Source organism: Heliangelus exortis, chromosome 19, assembly GCF_036169615.1.
Source record: "Heliangelus exortis chromosome 19, bHelExo1.hap1, whole genome shotgun sequence".
Taxonomy (NCBI): domain Eukaryota; kingdom Metazoa; phylum Chordata; class Aves; order Apodiformes; family Trochilidae; genus Heliangelus; species Heliangelus exortis.
Window position 1 is genome coordinate 4,076,597 of NC_092440.1, and position 25,496 is coordinate 4,102,092.

At 41.4% G+C, this 25,496-nt stretch overlaps 1 protein-coding gene across 1 annotated transcript; it reads left to right on the top strand.

Moving 5' to 3' along the window:
- Positions 1 to 874: 874 nt before the first annotated feature.
- On the top strand, positions 875 to 25,407 carry SFI1 (SFI1 centrin binding protein). Its single transcript, XM_071762758.1, is given in 30 exon segments — positions 875 to 2,478; positions 3,545 to 3,616; positions 5,713 to 5,820; positions 6,085 to 6,179; positions 7,388 to 7,505; positions 7,696 to 7,798; positions 8,826 to 8,982; positions 9,392 to 9,553; positions 9,996 to 10,063; positions 11,160 to 11,252; positions 11,635 to 11,732; positions 13,550 to 13,631; positions 14,493 to 14,552; positions 14,554 to 14,672; positions 14,911 to 14,986; positions 15,763 to 15,858; positions 16,289 to 16,365; positions 16,900 to 17,002; positions 17,467 to 17,563; positions 18,204 to 18,364; positions 18,702 to 18,776; positions 19,062 to 19,136; positions 19,497 to 19,655; positions 20,460 to 20,593; positions 21,469 to 21,564; positions 22,349 to 22,589; positions 23,191 to 23,335; positions 23,884 to 24,007; positions 24,603 to 24,705; positions 25,172 to 25,407. Coding segments are annotated over 30 exon segments (3,342 nt in total). The 5' UTR covers positions 875 to 2,350; the 3' UTR covers positions 25,289 to 25,407.
- The last annotated feature ends 89 nt before the right edge of the window (positions 25,408 to 25,496 follow it).

A 25,496-nucleotide genomic window follows, 5' to 3' on the forward strand; every position in this document is an offset into this window, starting at 1 on the left:
TGTAGGCACCAGCGCTTTGTGAGGGCTGAGCAGTGCGTTTCCCTGCAGCTTTCCTGCACCTCGCTGTTTTGAGCTGTAATAGGTGGTTTTGGGGTTTTTTTTTTCAGTTCCTAAGGGCTCGCTCTTTGTGGTCAGTGGCTGCCCGCAGCATGAAAGCCCAGAAATGGCAAAATACTGTTTGTCTTCCATTGCAGAGCAGCGTGAGCAGCTGTTCAGTGCCACGGCCCGCTGAGCCTCTCTGCAGCCTGGGATCGGGTCAGCGGAGCCCCGGACGGTACCGGCGCAGCCCGGGACCCAGCTCAGCGCAGCTCGCGGGCTCACCCCTCCCCGCCGCTAGGGGGCGCTCTGGCACCTCCCTGCCCAGGCGGGCGGGGCTTGTCCCTCTCCACACCCCCTGAGGGCGGGCGGTACCGCGTCCCTCAGGGCACCGGCGGCTTTGGGGCTCTCCCCTCCGTTCGTCTTCCTCGGAGGCGGCTTGCGAGGGTAACCGTGGCCGTTCAGCCGTTTGCGAGAACAGGGACGTCTCGCCTACGCAGGGCAGGGCCGGGCCCCTGGGCTCCCAGAGCTGTCCGTCGGTTCCCCTGTGGCGCTGCGGGGCCGCCCGGAGCCTCCCGAGGGGCCGGTGCCCCGTTCCTCCCCTCAGCCGTTACCGTGGCGGGGCCGCGCTGCCTGCAGCGGGGCGGGAGCTGGCGGTCGGGGGGTGCTGGCATCTGTTGGTGTGTGGCTGCCGTGGCCTCTTGGGGGCTCACGGCCGAACATGAGAGCAGCATCGTGCGGTCCTGTTCATAAGCACAAGGAGTGTTCGAGTTATACTTGTGCCGAAAGGGATTTCGTGCAGGCAAACTCAGATTGCAGTCGTTTTGGTTTGTTTTTTTTCCCCCCCATTCATTATTAAGTATTCACATGTCCTAGACTTTAATCCATTTTTTATACATCTTCTAGCCGAGGTTTTTTTTTTTGTCTGCTTTATGTAACGTCGCCATTGCATATGGCCAGACCAGTTATATCTTTGGAGCAGATGAGGTGGCTTTAAAGGGAAATGAATGAAATAGATACGTCCAAGAAATTGTGCTGAAAATTATTTTGCATAAATGTAAAAGTACCTGAAACTTTTCTTAAAAAGTGCATACAGTTGTCTTAACTAAACATTTTGATCTGAACAGAATTCCTTTGCTGGACAGGGCCCACCTCTTTCAGAAAGCAATATTTTATAGGAGAACAAGAATTTATCTCGCACGAAATATGGGTTGTTTTCTTTCTTTAGGTTTGTTCAGATCATTGAAGCTTGCTGGAACAAGCCAAAAATACTTCGTCCTAGGAAATTTTTTTTTTTTTTTTGAGAAGGAGGTGGGGGAATGGATTTTGTATTTAGTGTTCTTAATCACCAATGATTTGTTGTTGCTACTGTGAGCAGTTACTTAGTTGAGTTTCTGACAGTTACTAGTGCCTGTTGTTCGCCGAGCTCACATTTTTATTGTGGCTGCAGCCGTTTTTCTTAGCTCAGTTCAGATCATTACTAGGGTGAGATTTCAGATTATCCTCTTCTGTTGCCTGCTCTGGAGTTCCAAGAATGTGTTTGTGGTTCTAATGTGCAAATTTTCAGGGTGGTGGCAGTATTTGCAATACAACTGGTTCAGCGAGTTTTAGCTGCCTAGATTTATTTATAATTTTTGTTTTCTGAAAGCTATTGAGACAAAATAATTAGAGTTCATAAAAGCATATTGTTTCTTGAGTTTAGAACTACATGTGAAGCTAAACCATGATGGAAATACATGCCTAATTTTGCTTTTCAATGATGAATATGTAAGAACAGGATGGGATTTTTATTTTGTGATGAAGAAATACAGCTAAACTATGAGCAAAACTACAAAGGTGTTCCTTGCAAAAGAACTGTGTATATATGTGTATTTCATATTAAAATGGGAATTTATTATTTCAGTTCCCTTGCCTCCAAGAGAATTTTTTGGCAATGGACAGAATACCTTGAAATGCTTGATAACAAAAGGCAGAAAAACACACTCACATTGTTTCTGTAAAGGCATCCAGTATGCACACACATAGGAGGCAAGGCACAATACATTTTAGGTTTTTTTTTCATTAGAAGTTCAGAGGAAAAAGAAATTGTGTCATGACTGTGCTGAAATGTGTCTTGCTGGTACTTGAAAATTCCAGATAGTTAAAAATGCCTGATGAGGGCACAAAAAATGTGTTTTAACATTTTGTAGCTGCCAACTTCTAAATGTGGTTGTATGTCTTTGTTATAAATTAATTTATTGAAATAATGATGATTCTTTGCAATTAATGTAGCTTACACAAAATATTTCTTCTTTCAAGTTGAAAATCTCTGGAGATGCATGAAGTCCAACAACTACCTAGGCATAAAATGCATGCAACTGGGCAATCTGTTACTCCCCAGTCTGCCAGAGAAGTTGGGTATATGTGGAATCAAAGAAGAAGACTGAAAGAATTCCAATCCAGGTGATAAGTACAAAGCATAATTTTCACAGAATGGAGGAGAGGAGTCAGTCCTAAAGACATGTGGTTTTAGTAGTGCCAGTGCAGACTAAGGCAAAGCTTCTTTTTCCTGGCTGTGCCAGACAGTTCTGAAGATGTCTTACATTATCTTGAGGACATGCATTGGCACAGTCAGGTTTTGTAGATTTTTTTATTTTCTAATGTAAAAATTCAAAAAATGCTGTTTAAGGGTGTATTTCCATAGGGGCTGCCAGGTGTAATGATTTAGTCTTGCCCTGCTCTTCTGTTTCTTTACTCCTGTTTGATTAAGGAATTGTGACAAAAGTGAGACATAATTATTTAGAGATTAAAAACCTAATATTTGTTAAACAAGTGGGACTTTCAGCAACTCAGCCTTGCTGAAAGAGGAGGCCCTGGTCATGCCTGTGTGCTTTAATTATCTTGTGCTGGCTTTGGTGCTTATTGGGGCCCTCAGTGAGCCAATTAACTCTTAAATCCATTCTGGAAAAAAAAGTAATAAAAAAAAAGCAGGGAGAAAGGGTGATAGTACCACAATTACAGATCAGTGAGTTGAGCTGCTACTGGGAGAAGCTTGCAGCAGAACTGCTGCTTGGGGAGGTAGGAAGAATGAAGATTGCTTTCAGGGGTAAACTAATGATTGGTTCAAATATTCTGGTAACAAATCTGACTCAGCTGGTTGACTTCAGGGAAACCAGGGATGTTATCACTTCTGAATCAGAGAAAGGCTCCCCAGTTAGTCAGCAGCCTGCTCATTAGTATCTCTGGGTGTTAAGTGGGCTGCTTGGAAAACATTTCAGCTGCCTTGGTATCCTAAACAAGTCTGTGCCAATTCAAGCCTTGCAATGATGCACGGGCCTCTATTTATGTTTGGTGGGTTGTCCTGTTAAAGGTACTGATTTCATGGTGTAAATACATTGCACACATACTGATTTCTGTAAAGCCATACCCTTAGTTTTATTACTGAGGCTAGAATAATGGTTCCTATTTTTACTGTTCTCTGGGAATTAACAGAGAGTACAAAGACAACTAACCTTGCCTCATATTCCAGATATCTAGCAAGGAAATTCTTCTATGTGTGGGCAAAAAAGACATTTGGACAAATTCTCCCTTCCAAAGCCAGGTAGGTTGTGTTCCAGAAGTCAAATTTTATTCTTTTGTTGTTTGTTCCTTGTTTATTTGTTGTTTTGTGTTTTGTTGTTTTAAAATATGGCTTAGTGCTATACCTTTGGGCTAAATGAGCAGTGCCTGCCAAGAAAATGTTCTGAGGTTATTTGAATGTTTCTTTGAATACCTTTCTTGCTCCTCCTTTTTGTTTATTTTTAATAATCACAGTTAAACTTAACTCAATAAATTCATAGGCATTGCAGTTGCTTTGGTGAAACTGAACTGGACAGGCATATAAATGATGGGGCATGGTTGTGGTACCTACTTTAAATGTAGTGATTTCTCAAAGTTATAACTATAGGTAGATTTTCAAGATTCTGTTCATTTTACTGTTTGCACTGTTGTCCTTAATGTGTATCTCTATGTGCCTGTCTGACTTTGAAATACCTGTGGCAGAGGATTCCTTTCTGATAGTGTTCTGTCAGTTACTGAAAATCAGTCCTTCTGTAGTCTTTGTTTGGTTTTAATTTGCATGTTCACTCTTGTTTGACCACACCCTTGGGAACTGAAGCAGTTCCCAGTGGAAAGACCTGCACTTGTGTTACACTCAGAGGCCCTTAGCTCTCCAGTCTCATTTTACTGTACCAAATGTGTTCTGACTGTCTCTGCCCTAGCTAGTAAGGAGCAGCTGTCCTGTGAACATCATGATTATTGCTGTCCTGTACACTGAATTTGCACTACTTTGGTTGTGTGTAAATTCAGGAAAATGGCTGTTTAATTCTTATAGGAGTGGAAATACATTTTAACAAGTTCATCAAGGAACGTAAGCAATAGTTGTCATTTTAGATTTAAGAGTCCCCAGTTCTCCATAGCTTTTATTTGTAAGGTTCTGTTAATGCACCAAGTCCATAAATTAAGGTGAAGCTCATTTCTTTCTTTTTTTTTCTTTTTCCCTTTTTTTTTTTTTTTTTTTCCTAATTCTTTTCTGCTTAAGTCCTTGGAATGATGTAGCAACTTGGCTTGGGGTAGGTAGCTATGAATTACAGCTTGTGAGAGGATTCATGTGTGTTTGAGGGACCTTTAGGTATTCTGGGCCTAATCCTGTTGTTATTACAGACACAGCTGTCATCAAAGGTTGTGTGTCAGGGCTTGTGTGCTTTTTATTTATTAGGTAGTATGTTTTTTGTTGATGAGACTTTCCTATTCTTAGGCTGCTGCCCAGATTGTCTTGACCACATGGAAAAATGTTTGAGAGACTACTGAAAAAAAAAAAAAGCCTTGAAGTAGTAGATTATTAGCATTATTTTTATTTAAGTGATCAAAATCCTAATTCCATCATGTGGACCCCCCTGAATTTTAATTTTTATTTGTTCACAATTCAGTCTTACCTGGTCAGGTAAGAAAAGCCTGTGTGTTAATTAAATCTGGGTATAAAAGCAGAGACTCTTGTACTGAGACTGAAAAATTTATGAATCCATTTTGTGCGTGACTTAGCATCCATTGGAAGGAGAAACTACTCAGCAGATGAACAGCTTAGTTTTTAGCATAGATGGTGTGCAACTTGCTGAAGGAGTTTGTAAGCCTGTTTAAGTGTTTTTGGGGGAAGATTGTAAATTTGGGATGACTTAAGATCCAGCATGCTGGTAAGAACACAGTGGAAATATCGAAGTGATAGAGGATCTGAGGTATCTTTGGGTTTGTTTCTATACACAAAATATTTATGTTAAAATAACAAAGAACAAAATTAGGAAGGAAAATACATATATCATTATCAACAGTGCTGGTTGGTTGAGTAAAACACAGAATTGAGGATAAAAGTTTGGAGTTGTTTGTAGGTCTGTAGTCTGCTGGCACTGACACTTGGCAAGTCAGTTAGCAGGCTTTCCCTCCTGGACTTTATGTGAAATATTTAATCAGTAGCCTGATTGCTTCTTGTCATACTTTGTAGAGTCTTGGAATGCAGTGTCACAGCAGGATAGTGCTGTTGAAATGCTATTAGATGCTGTTAGGCTAACCAAACAAGACTTGAAGATGTAGCATAATCTTCATAAAAACTGATTTGTGGTCAACCTGGAGATAAGTTTCCCGTGTCCAAATCTTTCAACTGTTTAGATGCTTTTATGACCAGAAGATTCTTCAAAGAACATTTGGACAGTGGAGGGACTTGTGGACTGCTTGTAGAGAAAGGAAGCTCAGCCTCAGAGCAGAGCACCATTACAGGTTTGTGAAATGGCTTTCTATGTGTCCATAGCAGTATGAGAAATTTTCCTTGAGTTCTGCAGGAGCTGTTAATACCAGTAGGTAAGGAACATTAGCAGTACCTCTAGGACAAGAGTAATGTCTTAATTGCTTATTTTCATATATATTTTTCCCTCTGTTGTTTTGTACTGTTGTCTTAGGATGAAGTCAGAATTTTCTATCCAATGTATCTTTAGAGTGCAGCTAAACTGCTGTTTCATTGAATGGTATTTTCTTAATTTTTAGGCATTTACTCCATAATTTGGTATTCAAGGCTTGGAGAGCCTATGTGTGCCAGCAACAAGGGAAGAGGAACAAGTACTGTGTTGCAGAGTCTCATGGTAAGTATGGAAGTGATGGCAGCCACTTTTATTTAGGGACATACTGAGATGGGAGTTTTCAAGGGAAATGCTTGCACAGAATCTGTGCCTTGTACATGTTTGCACACTGACCTCCCCCACCAGATGGAAGTATAATGCTTTTAGTGCTTTTAGGTACAGATGGTTTGTCAAAATCTGGTGGGCACAGGGGAGGGAGGAGATCTGTTTGATGCACTACTGTGTAGCTGTATAGTTATTTAGAGATACCACTGAATAAGCTTAAGGGCCTCTCCATCTGCTCTGAATTGTGTTGTTTGTTTTTGGGGAGTGGTTTGTTTAGTTTGATGTTTTGGTTTTTTTTTTGTACATGTTTTTTGGGGGTTGTTGTTGTTTTACTTAATCACAACGTGTTCAAATAGATACATTTTAACAGAATGTGTTACTGGAGTTCTCTGTCAACTGTGGCTATAGGAATTAGACACTAATTCCCTGTAGTATTAACTGCTATTTTATCTGTATTCACTATTCCTTCCAGCTTGTGTCTTTCAATTGAAAAGAAGACCAAGCTGTTGAAGAGCCCATTGCTTTATGTAGATTCTATGTTCTGCAGTGGATTTGTTCTACTGATGAAGTTGCCTGTATTGACTGCAACTTCCTTTGTTTAACAATCTTTTTTGTCTAACAACTTCGTTTCAATAGTGTCAGTTCAGACAAGCCAGACTGTTGTGAGGAGAATGTGCAGTGCACTGCATGAAGTGATAAACTGGAATTTGTGACATGACTTCTGTTTTTAGCTGTATTACTGGGCTGCTAAATAAACACGCCCTGTTTCTGGTTGATTTCTTTCCTTGTACTAGAGAACAACTCTTGAAAAGCAACTGATGAACCTGATGAACTTCTTTTTAACAAAAACTAACCAGAGAAAATCCTGCAATTCTTACCCAGTGAGGTTTTCACACTGAATATTGTTGTGGAGTTATACTCCCTGTAAGCACTGAAGACAAAGCAACGCCATTGTCTGATAATTCACGCTGCTTAGGACAAATGGCTTGATGTTGTCAGCGTTTCGTTCTTTGCAGCGTGACCAGGGTGCATGGTCGTGGCTGTTGTGTCACGGTTTCCCACCAGATGTCACTGCGGGTTGAGGGGACTGCAGGTCGGAGACAATTGGTATTACACAAGCTCCTTGCAGGAACTTAAGGTGCTGTAATTTCTTTTGCTGTGCGTAGCAAAGAAGCAAAAATTGCTCAGGACGTGGCAATGCTGGGTGGTTTATGTCCATGTTCAAAGGACCAAGAGGGGGATGCAGTCTGTGGCACTGGCATTCAGGGAAAGAAGCTGTTTAAGGTAAGAATGGAGTGAAAACGGGCAGAGAAGCTCTGGCTGTAAGACCATGGTTTTTTATCTGTTCTGTTACCTTTTCTTGCAGAGACTTTGTTGCGTGTCTGTTTTGGGAGTTTTTTGCTTGTTTTGTTTGTGTGTGTTTCTGAATTCTTTTGATACTCCTTTGAACAGGTCTGTAACATTGTTTTGGCAGCACGTGGTGGGCAGTGTGGAGAAGACAGCACTACCAGAACTGCACTGAACACAGAATGAATGTTTTGGCTCTGCAGCATTGGGCCCAGAGCCTGCAATTTCGAGTAAGTCCCAGAAGCTCCAGCTACTGCTATTTCTGAGGTTTAAATTGTGCTTATGGGTGAGTAATAGGTTCCAGAAACATGAATTAGAAGTAGGCCTTATAGTCTTTTGTTTTGCAAATTGCAGTACTTGTGGTGGAAGAACATACTAGGACATGATGAAATTAAACGAATATGCATTGTGGAGATTCAGATTGTAGAAGGTTCTTCACTGAGAGGGTGCTCAGTTGCTGGAACAGGATTCTGAGGGAACTGGTCAGAGTACCAAGCCTGTCAGAGTTGAAGGAGAATCTGGATTATGCTCTTAGTCACTTGATTTAGTTTTAGGTTGTCCTGTGAGGAGCAGGGAGTTGGACCTGATCATCTTGATGGATCCCTTCCAATTTCAGTTATTCTATGGAGAAAGTCAGACCAATTTTGGTTAGTTTGTTTGTTTTTTGTTTTTTTACAAGGAAAATTTGTAAAAAAAAACAAAGCAAACTGGATCCATGTCATGTTTGCTAGGAAGCAGAATGGCCAAAGAAATTACTGCTCTATTGTACTGTGCTTCAGGATAGTGAAAGTATTGTTACTTTCTCCAGCAGAGAACCATCCTCACAGTAACTCAGAGGTAAAAGAAAGCAGGTGCATGAGTTTGCAGCTGTGGGATTTTGAGCAGGGCATGAGGGGAAGTTGCACCTAGCTCTCAAAAGTGATGAACCCCAAAAGTCTCTAGTCCACCATCCCATTGGAGGCAAGATAGCAGCAGTCAGCTGTTGAACACCACCTTGCCTCTTTGTAAGACAAGATTTCTTATGTCCTGATGAATTTCTGTGGGCGTGCTTAACTTGTGGGCATTTCTGTGTTTCTGTTGGAGGGTTTTTTTCACCTTTTGTGGAGAGGAGCTTCATTGCTTGTGGCTTTCATGTTTAGATTAGATCTTATATGGGATTTTCTGTTGCTTGTGTCATCTTCCTCCTCTCTTCTTTGTTCTAGTTCCCTAATCATGTCCATTTTTTTCCCCATACTTTGCTCCTCATTTTTGTGTCAGGCTTGGTTGCAGTGGAGAGAGCTGTATTTGTACAGCCAGAATGACAAGCAGAAAGCAACCAGGGCAGTAACTCACCATCAGCACTGGGTACTGAAGAGATGCATGGAAGCTTGGCTGAGGTACTTAAACCTCCATAAAGCAAAGAAACATCAAAACGGTAAAGATTATTACACCAGTTCTTTTGTTTCTTAACTTTAAGTCACTGGAAATAAGTCCAGACATTTGTGTGAATGCTTGCTGATTGATTAGTGGTAGTAGAAAAGAATCCAGCTTGGGTATCTGGGAACTGGTAATAGGAGTATGCTGAAATGTCAGCAAACTTGTGTGTGCTGAATAAGTGATGCAGTGCCTTAACTTCCCCTTGGCTGGGACTGCTTTAAAACTTCTTTATCACCAATAGGAAGAATACAGTCTGTAGCTGAGTGTCACTGTGAATTCTTGCCACCCTTTTTCAGTGTAAGAGCTTCTGCTACTTGAGAAGCCGTGGCTTAATGTCACGGCCACATCTGATATAAATGAGCCCAGGATGGAACAAGTCATTAGTAATTTGTGTCTTTGTTTTCTAGAGGTAGCCCAAGAGCACCACAGGAGCAGGGTAGTCCAGCAGTGTTTCTCTGGCTGGAAGCTGTCATGGGACTGCAGGAGGAGAATGCGTGCTCACCAGGAAGACACTGAGAGACTGGCAGGAAGGATTGCCATGCAGAGAGCCTTTGCACACTGGAAGCATTGTATCCAACCTGTATTGAATCCCTAGCAGGGACAGGTTAAAAGAATTCCCATGGAGGAAAGATCTGTTTGATCAACAGGAGTGTTATGCACTTGTGTGGGTGACAACAAACATATTATCATTAGGAAGATGTATGTAAGGCCATATTAACAACTCATAAAACTGTTGCAATTACAGTATGTTAGCCTTTTGACACCTAAGAGTCTGCAGGAGGTAATTCAAGGTTAGGAAGGAATTCCTTACTTGAGAATGAATCAGAAATGTATTATGTTAAGCCATAAAATCTAAAAACTTGACTGTAATAAAAACTTGCAGAGTTAGAAGAGCAGGAAATTCCAATATTGAAGCAAATTTAGATGGAGATACAGTGCCTCTTGGTGGAGGAGTTGTGTATATGTCAGGATAGATGTTTCTGTGGAAAAGATACTTTAACTCAGTGACAGACGTGCTGTGTGTGGAAGAGATTCAACAGCATGAACTGGCTGAAAACCACTACAAGCATCATCTGTTGGTAAGAGCACTGTGTTATGCATCAGGTGGAAGAAACTGGGGAGAATCTGGATACTTCTGCCTGGCAGTGTGTCTGTAGTGCTAGCAGTAGTGTGGGGGTTGTACCATTTTCTGCCATGGTGAGTTTGGATTGGGCATCAGGTTCCAAAAGTACAACTATTCTGGAATCTGCCAGTTGAGTCCAAATGATGAAAATGTGCTGCTATCCAAAATAAGTATTCTTCCAATTGGGAAACTGGTGAAGTAGCAGATTAATCTTGATGGTATTGTGTTACCATGCTTCCTTGCCATTTCACAAGGATGTTGAATTTTCCCCTTGACTTTTCCCTGATTTTTAGCTTTATTTTCCTTTTCACCTCTGCCTAAAGTGTTTCTCATTACACTATTTTGTGTAATTAATAATTAATTTTTTAACTCCTCAGTAATGCATAAATGCTTTTCTTCACATGAGGCCAAAGATACCGTATTGCATATGATGGTAGTTGGATAAATGTCTCTTTTTATTTAAAAACAAAACCAAACAGAATCCTTGAAGACTGTCGGAAAGGTGGGAACAAGCCTCTCCATCTGTTTCAGAACAAAATTATTTTCAATTATAATCAACAAAAAAGAGGCAAACTTGTTGGGATCATAGGTTGAAAACATTAGTGGCTGTAAGAGCACTTGAAGTCTGGAGGCTCTCATGGTGCTGTTACCATGTTCATCCTTGAACCAAGATATTGTGGGATTGGTGTCCAAAAGACCTTGTGCAGAGGAGGGAAGTGGATCTTTTTTCTTTTTGATAAGGAGCAAGCTGTGAGTCTTGAACTGAGGGAGGAGATAGATTGGGAAAGGATGAATAGTGGTGTTGATAGCTAATCAAGGAGTTAGATGTCTGGCAGTAAAGCCCTGGGAAAGTGGAGTGGAATTTTAGTTTAGTGGGAGAAGTGATAATTTGTGAGAGGAAGTTGATGCATGGCTTTGGTGACAAGTTCATAAATCTTCACTATTGCAAGCAGTAGCACCAAACATAGATTGTCTGTAAGGAACAGCCAGTTCTAAATTTATCTGTGCTTGCTGACTGAAATGACATGAAAGTTGTGTATTTATTGTTACAGAAACTTGGGTTTAAGGCTTTTTGTCAGAATGTCATCACCACTCATCTTCAGCAAATGAGAAAAAATCTGGCTTACCGTCAGCATCAAGTTACAGTGAGTTTGACTTCTTTTGGTTCTTACATTAGTTTTCTTGAGCTATTCTATTGGTTTCCACTTTCACTCACAAAATAGCTTTTTATTAAATCAGCAGCTTTGTTCCTAAATTACTAATAGCCACAGAAAATCTCCTCTGTAAGTCAACTGACAGCCTTAGATGTTTTTTTTTTATTATTATTTCCCTATGCTTATGGTTATGTGCCTTTCTTATACCATAAAAATTCATAGCTGGTTATAGAACAAATTTGGTATGTGAAACAGTGCAGAAGGCAAGTACTGCAGCATACAGTTTCAGCAGGACATTTAGTAATTTCTTTCTTTGCATCTTTCCTCCCTCAATATCTGTTTTTTCATGTCTTTTTTTGTTTGTTTGTTTCAGGTGCTGAAGAAGTTCTGGAACTGTTGGAAGTCCCATTTGGAAAAGAAGGAAGAAGAGCAGCAGCAGGCCTTAACAGCAGTGGCTCATGCCCGTTACAGGTACACAGAGAAATATTAATATAAATTTGTACAAATGTGGGATCTGTGGGCCTTTGGGTCTCTTTAACAACCTGGTAATACCTTTGAGGGCATAACTGTCCTGATGCCAATTGTTCTTGTATTGTTTATGGGCAATGGACAATTTACATCTCCTGCTTCTCTGTGAAATGTGGGAGGGAGACTGATGAAGCCTAACTCTGAGATGTTGTTTAGATTTAAGAGCTGGCTCTTGTACTGGTAAGAGCAGCATGGGCATGGATAAAGCTCAAAATGCTGCTTTACTCTGGGGAGGAGCTGGGGAGATGATGGCTCACAGATGCTATCTCTGCTGCTAGAAGTACTCCAAGAGTGAAGGTAAGGCTCTTTTGTAGAAACTGAATTTATTTAGTTCTAGGCAATAAGTCAGCATTAACAAAGCAGACAGATGGCTTTTAAATTTGACCTGTGGAGTACACGTTTGTTAGGAAGTTGAAAGGGTGTATTTGATTGTTTTACTACTTCTCTCTTGGTTCTTAATGCTGCTTTGTTGGATCTAAATTTGCAGGATGTGCAAATACTCTAAACTTTGTTTGGAGGGCAGGCTGAGTAATGAGGACAGCTGCATTTCTGCAAGCAATTAAGACTTTTTCCAACTGGTGTGAGGGTGCAGCTGGTGCATTAGCTTATGGGACAAGGAGAGAGGAAGGGTTCAAAGACTCAGGAGGTTAAGCTTGGGGAAGAGTTGCAGCATGAAGCTGCTGCTGTGTAACGTGTGCCTGCCTCAACAGGGATGGTTCAAAGGCTCTCTTTGGCTCTGTAGCTGTGCCTTGACTCTATGAGTCAGGAATGTTTTTGTGTGGAATGTTTTCCCTTTAGAAAGGGTGTAAATGGTGTCCTGTTCCCTAAACACACAAGAACAAATTGTAAGAAGTGTGTTCCTTGTTCAGGGGTCCAGGGCTGCTTTCCAACCAGACCTAAGTAAAACCTCCATGGCAGCTTGCCAGGACTCTGCTTTCCTTGTTGGTCTCTGATGCACATAAGTACTGTCTCACAAGTCAGTGCCCTGACTGCTCTGTCTGGGGATAAGACCCAGGAGACAGCCTAGAAGAGACATCAGTTGGGGCTCTCTGCAGATCAAAGACTCTTCCTGGCAACTATTCCAGGAAAACTTAGCTCGTGTTGTTTACCAACTTACATGCATGTGATGAGCCATAAAAACTACCTCCCAAAAATTACCTGGTAAGAATCCAAAATATCTTTAAGGCCTATTTGTACTAGAGAAGAGATGGGACTTGCTGACAATCTATTTAGAGCACCCATGTCACTTCAGTTCTGGAAATAACTGATGGAGTATGAACTGAGTGGTATTTCCATTAGACTGGAGCTCAGATTTCTGAACTAGGACACTTCTACCATATGCTGCTTCTGTAAGAGAAATGTATAGTGCTCAATCACAAATACCTATTTTGCATTTTTAAATTCTATTTAGCAACAATTCTTGTGCATCCTTGGAGAGGAGGCAAGCAAGCAAGCATTACCTTAGTTTAGAGAGAGAGAAGCTTTGATAATGAGAACAAGTAACCTGACCTTTGGTACAGTCCCTTCAGTACTGAGATCAAACCATGCTACTCTTGGTTATTTCTTGTTACAGTTTTTCAGCCCTATTACAATTTTTGTTTTTTTTTTCTTTAAATTAAAAAACAGAGTAGGATTTTGAAATTATTTCCAAGAGAGTAGGGAGTGGATTGTAGATGGATTGGTCTTCTGATACTCACAAAATCAATCTCTCATCTGAAGGAATTCTCTCATGTGCTGACATTCTCCTTTTTTACTTGCAGGAGGGTGTTGATGAGACAAGTATTTAACACATGGTTGCTCAACACCTGCAAGCAGCAAGAATACCGACTTGGAGAGAAGAGGGTAAATGTAGCTGTCTCACCTGGCCTTGCTTAGGGGATGATGTTTTGGTCACTGTGAACATCAGTTCACATGATATGGACTTGGGTGCTGTAAATTCTCTTTTCCCTGGTGGGGAATCAAGTCAAGGGAAACAGCTTACAACCAATATTTACTAATCTCCTTCTTTAAGTTAAGCTGTTTGTTAATAATAGAATCAAGCTGTTATTATTAGAGGATAACTGTTGACACAATTCAATTACTCCTTCACCCAGTAAATGTGTGGATGCCCTTTCTCTCACTCTGTCTCGTGGTGAGAGTAGCAATAGTTAAAGAGCCAACCCCAGCTGATTTAAGAAGAGCAGGGTTATACTGACAAGCAGTTGCTTCTTTGTAGGTATCTAGAAAGTCCCTTAGGGGAGGTTGTTTTCTAACATGTATATACTGTAATCTTTCTATATGGCAGCCACTGTTACCTTTTATGTGGTTACACAACTTACAGTTGATGGTAGCTTGTCTGGGTGGCCTTGTGCAGCTATTGCTGTCTCTTGGTGTTCTGAGATTATCAGTTCTTCAAATTCAACAGAAAAGGTTTCTGGAGCTTATCAGTTCTTGAGAGTCTGTCACATGCTATGTATCTGCTCATTTTTCCTCTCTCTGGTTAGCTGTTTTCTGGTAAAAAAAGTTTCTCCACCTACATGCATATAGATCCCTTAGAACGTGTTCCTGGAAACTCGCAGCAAAGAGGCTTTCTCTGTGTTTATTGTTCAACATAAGGCACACAAAGATTGGACAGTTCTGTGCATGTCTTCTTTGAGGAATTGTCTTCTGCTGTTTGTAACTGGCCTGTGTCAGTGACCCATTGCCACCTTCTTTCCATTATAGGCTGTCCTTCATTTTGAGAGGCAGCTATTGCGTGGCTTCTGGTGCTCCTGGCGCAGAAAGAACAGCTGCGTGTTTAGAGGAGCAAGAGGGCTTGGTTCGTGCAAGAGGTCACTACAGTAACCTGCTGCTGCTAAAGGCTTTCTGTCTGTGGAAACGAAATACTCAGGAGAGAAAAACAGAGTAAGAAATTTTTTAAAAGGGAGAAATATTTGGATTGGGCCTGTGGTAGACTGCTTTTGACAAAGCAGCATTTAATTCACAATTACTTCGACTCCTTATTTGTTCTTTAGAATCTGCTAGTTTGTCTTTTGCTTTGTCAGTGACTTACTGAAAATAGTGTGGACTCATGCCTGTGATAGAGGAATTCAGTGACATGGATCATGTTGTAGGAGAAATAATGAAATTATTTTCCTTATAGGACTCTCAAGGAGAGGCAAGCTTTACGTTTTCATGATTCAAAGTGTCTGCAGCAGTCTTGGAACAAGTGGAGGGAGGTGAGAGAATTAACAGATGGAAAAGAGCTTGAATCCTTTTTGTTTGGTTCAGATCTCTTGTACCCATATGGCTAGAAATTAAACTGTTTATTTTAAACCTTAATCATGCCTAAGCTCTACTCCCTTCCCAGCTGGTTAAAAACAGCTGAGTGTGGGTAGACCAGGAATTGTGTAGGGAGGAGAGTGACTTTATGACTTATTGTTCACTTGTCCAGGTATAGTGAGAATGGGACCATAGCTTAGGAGATTTATCTGGGAGTGTAACCAGAACTAGTGGGATGAAAAGTGTCTCTAACCAATACTGTGAATGTCTTTCTTGAACTTTAGTGGTTAGAGGTTTGCAGTGAGGCCACGGTGTACAGTCTGTAGTTGTGTGCAGGTCATAGCAGGCCCTGTTAGATGGAATTTCACTTTTATGCTGGGCCTCTTCTGTGCTGTGATGTATCAAATGTGCCTTGCAACTTGTCTCAAGAACCTGGGATAAATTTTGAGAGCTGATGCTGGTCCAGAACCTGTTAGCTTACATGAATTGCATCATTCAAGAGCATTTCTTAAAAGGGGAAAAAAAGTGCCTCAACTTGGCCTTTTGAAACAGCACCAGAATGCAGTATCGGTAGAACCACTGAGAAGCTGTTACAATGAGGTAAAGGACTGGTGTTTCTCCAGAGGCTGGGAATGATCCTTTTCTGTCTGCTCTCTGTCATTGCCTGTTTTCCTTCCATCATGTGTACATATCCTTTTTTTTTTTTTTTCTTTCAATCCCCCCCTCATTATAGTACCTGGGACATCAACGTGAGAAATGGAGGAAGTTGGTAGAAGCAGATGTGCATTATCAGCACACATTGCTGGGCAAGACCTTTGCAGCCTGGAAGGTAGGATGGAAAGGGAATGTCGTTTTTACTGTCTGATTTGTCTCTGTGTGCCTAAGTGTTTCTGCAAGAACTGAAGAGGTGCTACGCTGTTTCACTGTAAGCCCTTAGGCACTAAGTGTGCAGAGTGGAATGGAGGCTGTTTGAGATAGAATTATGTAAGATCTAGCATTGCTTTTTGGAGCAAAAGAAGCTGTGTCATCTTGTATTTTTTGTGAAGGGTACGTAATACAGGCAGCATTAACCAGTGTGTAATGAGTTTATCTTGGAAAAACACCATTTGATTTCATTGGCTGTAACCTGTTTTTTTTCCCCTATACTCTGCTGTTGCTACTACTACTCAATTAACCTGCTACTAAGTTTCCACAAGTCATCTTTTCTCAGAGTTGCTGGCAATTGAGGGAAATTTTACTTCTCACTGCTTTTCTTGCAGATTTACCAACATAACATCCAATGCATTATGTACCAAGTAGATGAAAAGGAGAAACAGCACACTAGACTACTGCTGCGGTAAGCCCACTTCTCCTTGTGCAGCATGAGACAGGTGACTGCACTATAATCAGATTATTCTCTTCCTTTCACTACAACCTTTGTAAATTTTTGGGTGTTCAGTGCTGCAAATTGACTGATGTGCATTGCTATTTCTGTACAGATCATCTAGCTAAAAGAAGCCAGCCCCTTCTTGGATTGCCATCTGTTTAACTTTTTTGAAATCTGTGTTCAGTCCCGTGAGAGACACCAGACAACTCTGTTATTCTTTGTTTTAGTTTTAAACCACCTCATTTTTTTTTTTTTGTTACACAACTTGAGTCACTTGTAGAGCCTGACAGACTCGGCTTAAGGTGCTGGAAGTAAGGGTCTGTTCTATTTTTGTACTCTCTTCTTTTCTGCAGAGACCTGAAGGGGCAGTAGTTGATTTGCAAAACTGAGTTTATAGAAGTAGCTGGTTTTGGTTCCACTGTGTGTGAGAGGGTATGAAATGAACAAGTGAGAATCATTCTCAATGGTTTTTGTTTGTTAATTTTTTATATATTTTGCCTTCAGGCAGCTTCTGTGTACATGGAGAGAAAATGCCCTTGCTCTTATATGTGAAGCTAAGGCAACTTCTCGGGCAGATGAACACTACAGGAGAGCAATCCTGTTAAAGGTAGGGCCTGTACAGCAGATACTGAGGTCTAAGTACAGATGCTTGTTCAGACAGGGGTCAGGTATTGCAATCAGAAGGACCAAAAACTTAATGTAGGAGCCACTACTAAGAAACATCTAAAACATGGGAGTCCTGTCTTCTTTTTACACACATCTGTGAAACTGTCGTCTCTGAGTGAGCTCATGGTTTTTCCTTTTCCTTCCTTTCTCCTCAATTCTTAGGAGGAAGGGAAAACCAGTAGCAAGAGTGGGTGGACAGAGCACAGAAAAAGAAGAATGCCTTGAAAAATTCCAAGGGAACTGTCTGAAGTGCTGCTATATTTAACTCGTAGGAAGTTTGCACTGCCTTGCTGAGCCTTATGTGAAACATAAGATGAAAATGGTTGTGGTACCAGCAGTATGGAGTACTTTGCTTCCCCTTCCAAAGAACAGACTGTATCCTGTCTTCTTGTATTCTATCTTCAGGTGTTGCTGCAGTGGAGATATGCTGCATCACTGCAAGGGTATTACCGTCAGCAGAAGATAACAGCTGTGATGGAGGCCAGAAAACAGTTGGATCTAGGTGAGCTGATGAAAATATTAAACTCTCAAAAGACTATTATCTGTGTATGATCCTTAGTTAGGGTAGTATTGTGTGCCATCTTTACAGGTGAAATGGCTGGATAGTCTGTTAAACCTACAAAATACATCCCCATAGAATGGGAAATGGGGTAGGAATCCAGTAATCCATTGGAGGCTTCTTGTGTGACTTGAGCTTCTCCATTAGTTCCTTGTCTAAACAGGGGATGGTAACACTTCCTTCTTCAAATAAATTTTCCATTACCAATTCTGAGAAGCTCAGACATCACTGTTTTGAGGGCAGTGCAGGAGATCTTATTACTGCTTCAGTCTTTTCCTGGTAATTAATACAGAAAAGCCCTCAAACTCTGCAAGCATTTTCGTGGTACCAGCCATGTTCTTGACATGAGGACTCTGAAGAGGGCAAATTATTGCCTAAAGATTATAAAGAATATCAATGGCAGTAGGGAGGACATGACATTCATGCCTTACTGTCACCTGAAGTGCTTCACCATCCTTCTTCCTAGTGCTGAGTATTGTCAATTTTAAGTCTTGCTGAAACAGTCTGGAAGAGTAGCTGATCACTTGAAACTTTGAGATGAGTAGTTTCCTTTTGGTACATGAGTTAATTTATCTTCTAACAGTGCGTTTACAGAACCTGTTTCTTCACTGGAGGAGTTTAACCAGGGAGTCTCTGCTGACAAGGGCTCAGCAGTCCAGGGCAGTACAGCACCACCAGCAGCATGTACTCCAGAAGTATCTGGTGAAGTGGAAGAAATATCATCAGCTGTGCCTTGAGAAAATGGTGAGAAGGATCAGTAACCTCCCCAGCCAGTAACCCAAGGGGGAAAGTTGTGGGTATGGAGGAGCAGACCCTGTTTCCTGGTGCAGGGAGTGGTGGTTCTGGTTGCAGAGGAGCATGAGAGCATTGTTCATTGAGGAGCAAGAAGCATGCCTGGGTCTTGCCTGAAGAAATTTTGATAGAACTCGTAGACATAACAAGAGCTGGCAAGCTGGGCTTGCCATGTGTGGAATAATTTACTGTTAAAGAAATCTTTGCTAGGCTTAAATATCTGTAAATTGGGTTACACCATAGGGGACTTAGGTATTAAGGGTGACTTGCTGTTTTTGTTTCCTTACAGCTACTGCAGAGACAGGGAGATCAGCTAATGGCTTATAGGCTTTGCTCTGCTTCCTTCTCTTGTTGGAAGACACAGGTAAGGAACTGTCTCCTGGGTTGATACCTAGCTCCTTGCTGGTACTTACCACTCATCCTTCATATTCCACTCCCACATGAGAACCACAAAACTTTCTTTAGACATTTTCTGGATTTTGGGTTCCACTAACACAAGAGACACCCTGCCATATACTGGGTGTGCAGAGTAGGTTGTTCTGCTATGGCTCCACCAGCAGCTGTTTGGTTGGTGCCTGGCTAGTGTTTCTGGTGTGGGGTTATGTAAACTTCTAACCTGGTTGCTTTTTTTTTTTTTTTTTTCTGAAAGCTGTTGCAGCAGCGATGGGAAAAGCAGAAGACAGTGCAAGCCCTGTGGCACTGGTCCCTTTCATTGCAGAGAAAGGTGAGGGTGTGTGGGGGCCAGGGGCAGAGTAGTGAATTTGCAGATGTGCAGAACATGTAGATTTGACTGCAGTTGGCAGAGTGTACGTTGAATATAAGTTTCCTTTTATCTTTGGGGTGCTGCATGTTCTTTTAGGATGCTGGAAAACTCCCTAAATCCTCTTAACTGATTAAAAAATTTGCACATGTTTTTTTCCAGTCAGCCTCAGCCGACTTAAAGCCTTTGTCCTTGTGGCAATGTCCTGCTGCTGCTGTAGCTCTGCCTGTCACAATCCAGTGGAAGGGGAAGTGTTCCTGTCTGCAGGGGGAGTCCTTGGCCTGGAACCTCCCTCTGTAGCACTCTCTGTTGTTCATGTTGTAGGTATTTGATGCTTGGCTCCTGTTTGCCAAAGGGAAACAGCAGAAGGAAGGTGATACTGAAAAAACCACAGGACTTTACCACACTACTTCTCTGAGAGAAAGCTATGCTGCTGGCGTCAAGCAGTTGCAGGGACAGCTCCAAGCCCAGCACCAGCTGAAGGTGAAAGAGTAATTGCTCACATATATCCAGGCCTGATCTGCTCTGATCTGTGTGTGTGTGTATGGCTTGGAGCCCTACATATCAGCTCTTGTTTGGATCACACACTTTTGCCTGCAGTTCAGAGTAAAACACCCAGTGCTTTCATTCAGCTGAGATTAGAGCACCTCAGACTTGTGTTGCTAATTGGGAACCTTTCTTAATTAAGCTATTTTAAAACTGTCCAATTCCTACCATAGACCATATTGCTGGATGAAGACTTTGCACGTGGCTGGGATCTGGTCTCTAAATTCTGTGCTAGAATGAAGTATTAGAGACTGCATCTAACCCTGTCTTAGCTTTAGCATCACTTACACCTTCACATTTGGGCTTGTATCACTTCTGCCTAGCCTTGTGTCTGGAAAAGAAGATGGGGGTAACCTGTACTGATTGCTGTCTCCTGTGAGCAGCTTTCCCAGGTTTTCAGGACACTGATTGTTCTGTTTGCTAATGTACAGCCTGCCTCACTGCAGAAATACCCAGTTAATTGTCCTCACCCAAATGTTAACACAGTGGACCTGCTAATTTAGCTTAGAGAACTCGTATGGCTATGAGGTAACCAGAAATCTCAGTTACTTTCTGTGGTGTACTTCTCCCTAGGTGGTGTGGTGTTGCTTGCTACTCTGTCATCCAGTGCTCTACTATTCCTGGTGTTGGCAGGCAGCCCACAACCTTCACCTGTCAGTGCATCATTGTGCCATGCTATGGAAACAGAAGGCACTCTCCAAGAAATTAAATAACCCTTGTTTTTTTCTGCCACCTCTCAAGAAGCAGGTGACATTTAAAATGCCCAATGTGACCCCTGAGACAAGAGAACATTCAACAGAGAAAGAGCCATGGCCTTCAAAATGGAATCATCTGCCATTTGACTTTGCTGATGGGAACTCAATTCTTCGAGATCTGTGAGTGTAAAGTTCTAGTTCCTCCTATGTTGCTTTGGCATATATGTAGTTTTGCCTACATGTAGTCTACCTGTCTACCTCTGTGTTTATTTGCACCCTGTCTGTCCATGTGTCTCATTTTTGTATTTCCAAGTTTTCACACTGATGACTTAGTTCCATGCATTTTCCCTAACTCTTTTCTGACCCTTCATCATGCTCCTGGGGTTGGAGTTACACAAGAGCTGCTGCATAATGCATACATCAGACCACAGATAATTAATTATAGAGAATTAGTGACTTCCATGTCATGTAAGTGACAGATGGCATCAGCTCAGCTACATGCTTGCTACTATGTATTTCTCCATCTGCAACTGAATTCAGGGGGCACTGTTCATTTTACCATCATGAGAGTTTAACTTGCCCAGGTGACCTAGAGCTGTCAATGAAGCTCTTCTTACTTTCACTGAAGTAAAGTATAGAGTCTGATGAAGTGATAAATGTCAAGATCATGGCTGTGTAAAAACTGAACTTTCATTTTGACCCTTTCTTTTCCCTGGGGAAAGATCATGGGGCAATTCCAAGGAAGAATTTTACATGACATTTCTCAGTCCAGGGTGTGAGCCCTACAGGGAAATAAAATGACAGCTTCACATTTCTTTGAACTAGTATGTGCTGCCAAAAAAAAGTAGTTCAGTCCTGTCCCTTCCCCCACTCCTCACGTTGGCATAACCATTCATAGAGTGAACTATTTGGTAACATTAATGCAGGTCAGCAATTATTATTAAATGCAAGGGAATGATGGAGTAGCACTGTTTCTGTAGCTGCAATGCCAGCTTATGCCAATTTAAATTTAATCATGAATCTGGGGTTTTATTGGTTCTGGTTTTTTCTTTCAGAAATGCTAGTCAACAAGCAAGGTTACGACCACAGAGGCCTGACTTCCTTCTGGAATCTCTAGAAAGCAAGGAACTTCTGGGACCTCCTTTTACTAGGTAGAAAAAATAGTTTTAAAAGTAAAAACTTCAGCATACTTCAGGTGACTTGAAGTAGTGGGCTTTATTCTGTGGTTATCCCCTCAAATTCCCCTTACCTTCCATAATTACTGAATGTTTTGTATTATGGATTGTGCATTGCTCTGTACTATCAAATGTCATGGTGACCTTCAAAACTTCAGATTTCTTGTAGGAAGCAGATAAAATTTCAAGACTTTCAATTTCATTAAATAGCAACCAAGTCCTTCGTTTCATTAGTGAGATTTTGAGGCTAAGCTAGGGAACATCACTTATTTCCTAAACTAATGGGCCTAGTTAATAAATGAAGTTTACTTTTCTCTCAGTCTTGCCACATAAACTCATAAGTTTGAGTTATGCAGGATACTTTTTGGCACATAGATGGTATTTGACCCACAAGAGATGTGGATCTGGATTTGACCAATCTGCTGGGGAATCATTAATGATTATGGTAATGCAGAGCCAGAACTGCTCTGTCTTGGCTGGATCAACTTTGCTGCTTGAAAAGGAGCTACTTCTTTATTTTTACTTTCCTCAAAAGTTCTGTGCTGCTGAAATTCTTAATCTAAGCAGTGGTTTCTGTTTTGAGTGTTCTGGGGTTCACTTTTTTGTTGTTGTTGGTTGGTTGGTTTCTCCTGCACAGTGAGGCAGACAGCTGGAAAGCTGTATGCAAGGTAGTAATAAGATTCTTCCTTTTTTTGCACTTTTCAAAGGACAAGACCAACAGGCTGCAATGTATAGGGACCTCATCTTTCTTTCTTTACAGATCAGAAGCACCCTTTCAGCAAATACCTGTGAAAAAAAGTTCTGCACAGACTGGGAATTTAATGCTAGCACCTCAGCTGGAAAAAAGTAAACGTCTGTCTCAAAGTGGCAATACCTCTCATTCCTGTCCATCTCTCCCATCTGTTTCACTGTGGACACATGATGTGCACCATGCTGTTCAGAGGCCAGAGCTATGGGCTCCTTCACCTTTTATAACCCAGATGAAAACTCAGGGAGAAGTGGTGAGTATATTGCTGAAGGAAAAATTAATTGTGCTTATAGGCTACTGTCAGCATGCATGCTTCTTATTGCTGGTTTTCCTGTATCTCTTCTGGGCTGTCCACCTAGTTGTTGAGTTATTCTTTTCTTATTATGTCATCTTAAAAGCTGACCAAATTCACTGGCTCTGAACTGTTTACCTCCAGTCTGAAGCACTGTTTCACTAGGTGACCAATCCACACGTGTGTTGTACGTGTGTGTAATTCATTCCTTCTTTCTTGATCTTGTGTATTTCCTATCTGGATGCTTTTTCTGGCAGTTGACTTGAGAGTGCTACTGCTTCAAAGAGTTTAGAGCAGTTATACTTTGTCATCCTGATTACAGGGGCTTCACTGTTTCACATAGAATGGGAGGTATTAATCTTTATGAAATATCTCCATGCTAGAAATGGAAGAACCCATTTTTTAAGCTCCACTTCCTCTGTAGTATTTTGTAAGAGTAACTCAGTGACAGTGGGTATCTGAGTGGGAGTAGGGATTATTAAATCAGGTGCATCCTACTTGTACTGCTTACTCAAAATCCTTTGAGGACAAAAAATGCCCCAGTATTATTCTGACCTTGTAGAGAGGCAGTCAGCCTGTGAGTGGTCACAATGGAGCCCAGTGCCAGGACTCTCAACAGGAGTCTGTGGAGAAGTTGCAACCAAAGTTACAGCCACGTCTGCTGTCACCTGAAGACTTGGTGGGAGAAAGGAGTCACCAAACTGCAGGTAGGTCCTCAGATCTAAACTGTAGCAGTTGTGTGTCCTCCCCCAGTACATGTAACACCTGCTTCAGGAGGAAAGAATTTACCCAGCAAGGGTTTTGTAAGGTTTCCTTGTACTTAACAGTATGGCTGTAAAGGGATGGATGGTTTCTAAGCACCTCTCAGTATGGTGTTTTTATGAGATAAGGGCATGAAATATGTGTTCTACAGGACTAGACCTACTACTTGTTTATTTCTGGGGTAGATGTAAAGCACATTCCATCATGCATAGGCCAAAATAGCATTGGTAGTACTAAAAAAAAAAAAGCTAGTGAATGTTTTTGGGGTTTTTTTTCTTGGTATGTTTAAACTGAGTCTTGAGAGCTTGCAGTGCTGTCAGAACTGCCCCCCTCACTGGTAAATGTGAACAGGTAAATGTCACAGGATGACAGAATGTGTGAAGAGGACTCAGGAGGGTTCCATCTTTCTTGTCTACTAACTTGGCTTTTCTTGGCAAGAAGAAACAGCTTGAGTTGGCTGTACTTTCATTACTTCTTTGTATCTTTCACTCAGCTGAAGGGCAAGAAGGAGAGCTCAGTTTCAGAGAAGAAATGGTGTTACAGAGACAGCTAGAAGGTGAACTGCGACACATCCAACAGCAGATGCAGTACTACTACAGCAAGAAACAAGAACTCAGGTATGTGGCAAAGCCCCTTTAGCCAGGGTCCTTCTTCATGCTCAATACTGCATGTTTTATATATATATATCTACTTTGAAAATAACTTGTCTGTTCATAGCAGAGCTGCGAATGAAGTGGCTAAAAGTTGCAGAGGTTTTTGTTTTCTCCTTTTAAAGAGTTCACTCCAGGTGGGACTGAGTATAGGCATGCCTTCTGCAGTCAGCAAGTAGTTTAATTGTACCTTTGGCATCTATTGAAAAGAACATGACAAAGGTATCATTTGGTATGATCTGAACCAAGTACAATGAACTTGGCAGAGCAGCTGACATTTAGCTCTAAGGTTTTGTATCATGAGTGAACTTAGCTTTTTCATTTATCAATTAAAAAAAATATGGCTGGGGTTTGACAAGTTCTCTGCTAGGACAAGTAGACAGTTACAAAAATGCTTCAAAAAACAAGTGTTGTTTTTTTCCTTTCTTTTTTTGAAGACATATAGTTTACTGGTTTGAGACAATAAATTGGGTCTTATTGCAAGTATCAATTGCAAGTCTAAGTTGGCTTAGACTGCTGAGCTCTTAATTGGGTTAAGAATCCTCCTAATCCATTTTATCAGGTCCTGTCAGCAGCAGGCACATATTCTACAGAAGTGGCTAGAAAATAGCACACAATCAGAGGACAGAGGTGGTGTACAAGAGCTAAAGGAAGAATTGCATCAGGTAAGTAAACAGCAAATAAACTGAAGTTACTTCAGTGATTATCAGGGTGCAGTGCAGGTAGCCTAAAGGCTGATGGCAGTTGTGCTGAACTGTATAGTAGGCTGTTACTAAAATGCCAAGAGAAGGAAAACTTGTTATCAGCTGCAGGCTTTTGAGCAGAACAGACTGCTGCCTGTAGCTCCAGCTCCAGTAGGCCCGTGTAAGGCTATTTCCAAGGTGTAGTAGTCTCAGGTTTGTTTTTTCAGGACAGTACAGATACACCACACTGACTGCATCTGCACTGTTCTCAGTCCCCAAGTTCATGCAGCCTCTCCATCTGCCTGTTCCTCAGTCACACAGCCATGCCATTTACTGGTTCTTAAGTGGGATAATATGAAGACTGCTACAGCTCATTCACTCTTCCCCTATCAAAAGACTAAATGCTGTCTCACAGTACAAGCAGTTTATGCAATTGTTTTGCTTTCAGATGCAGGCGAGGATCAACACTCTCAGCAAAGCACAACCAAGAGACAGACAGCATGTGCAGAAGCTGCTTGCCAGGCTGCAAGATATCCAGATCACTCTGGAGACATACTGCACCTGAGACAATTTTCCAACTCATGGGTAGGACTTTTTGCCCGTGATATTTCAGGGGAGGATGGATGAGATGTTTATGTTCATAGTCTATGTATGCCTTTTTTTTTTATAAATATTTTTGCTTGGTTTTGTTACTACAACTGGTTAAAAACCAAACAGAAGCTCAATATACACCTCATGCTGCACTCCAAATGCTTAGTTCAGGTTATCCAGAC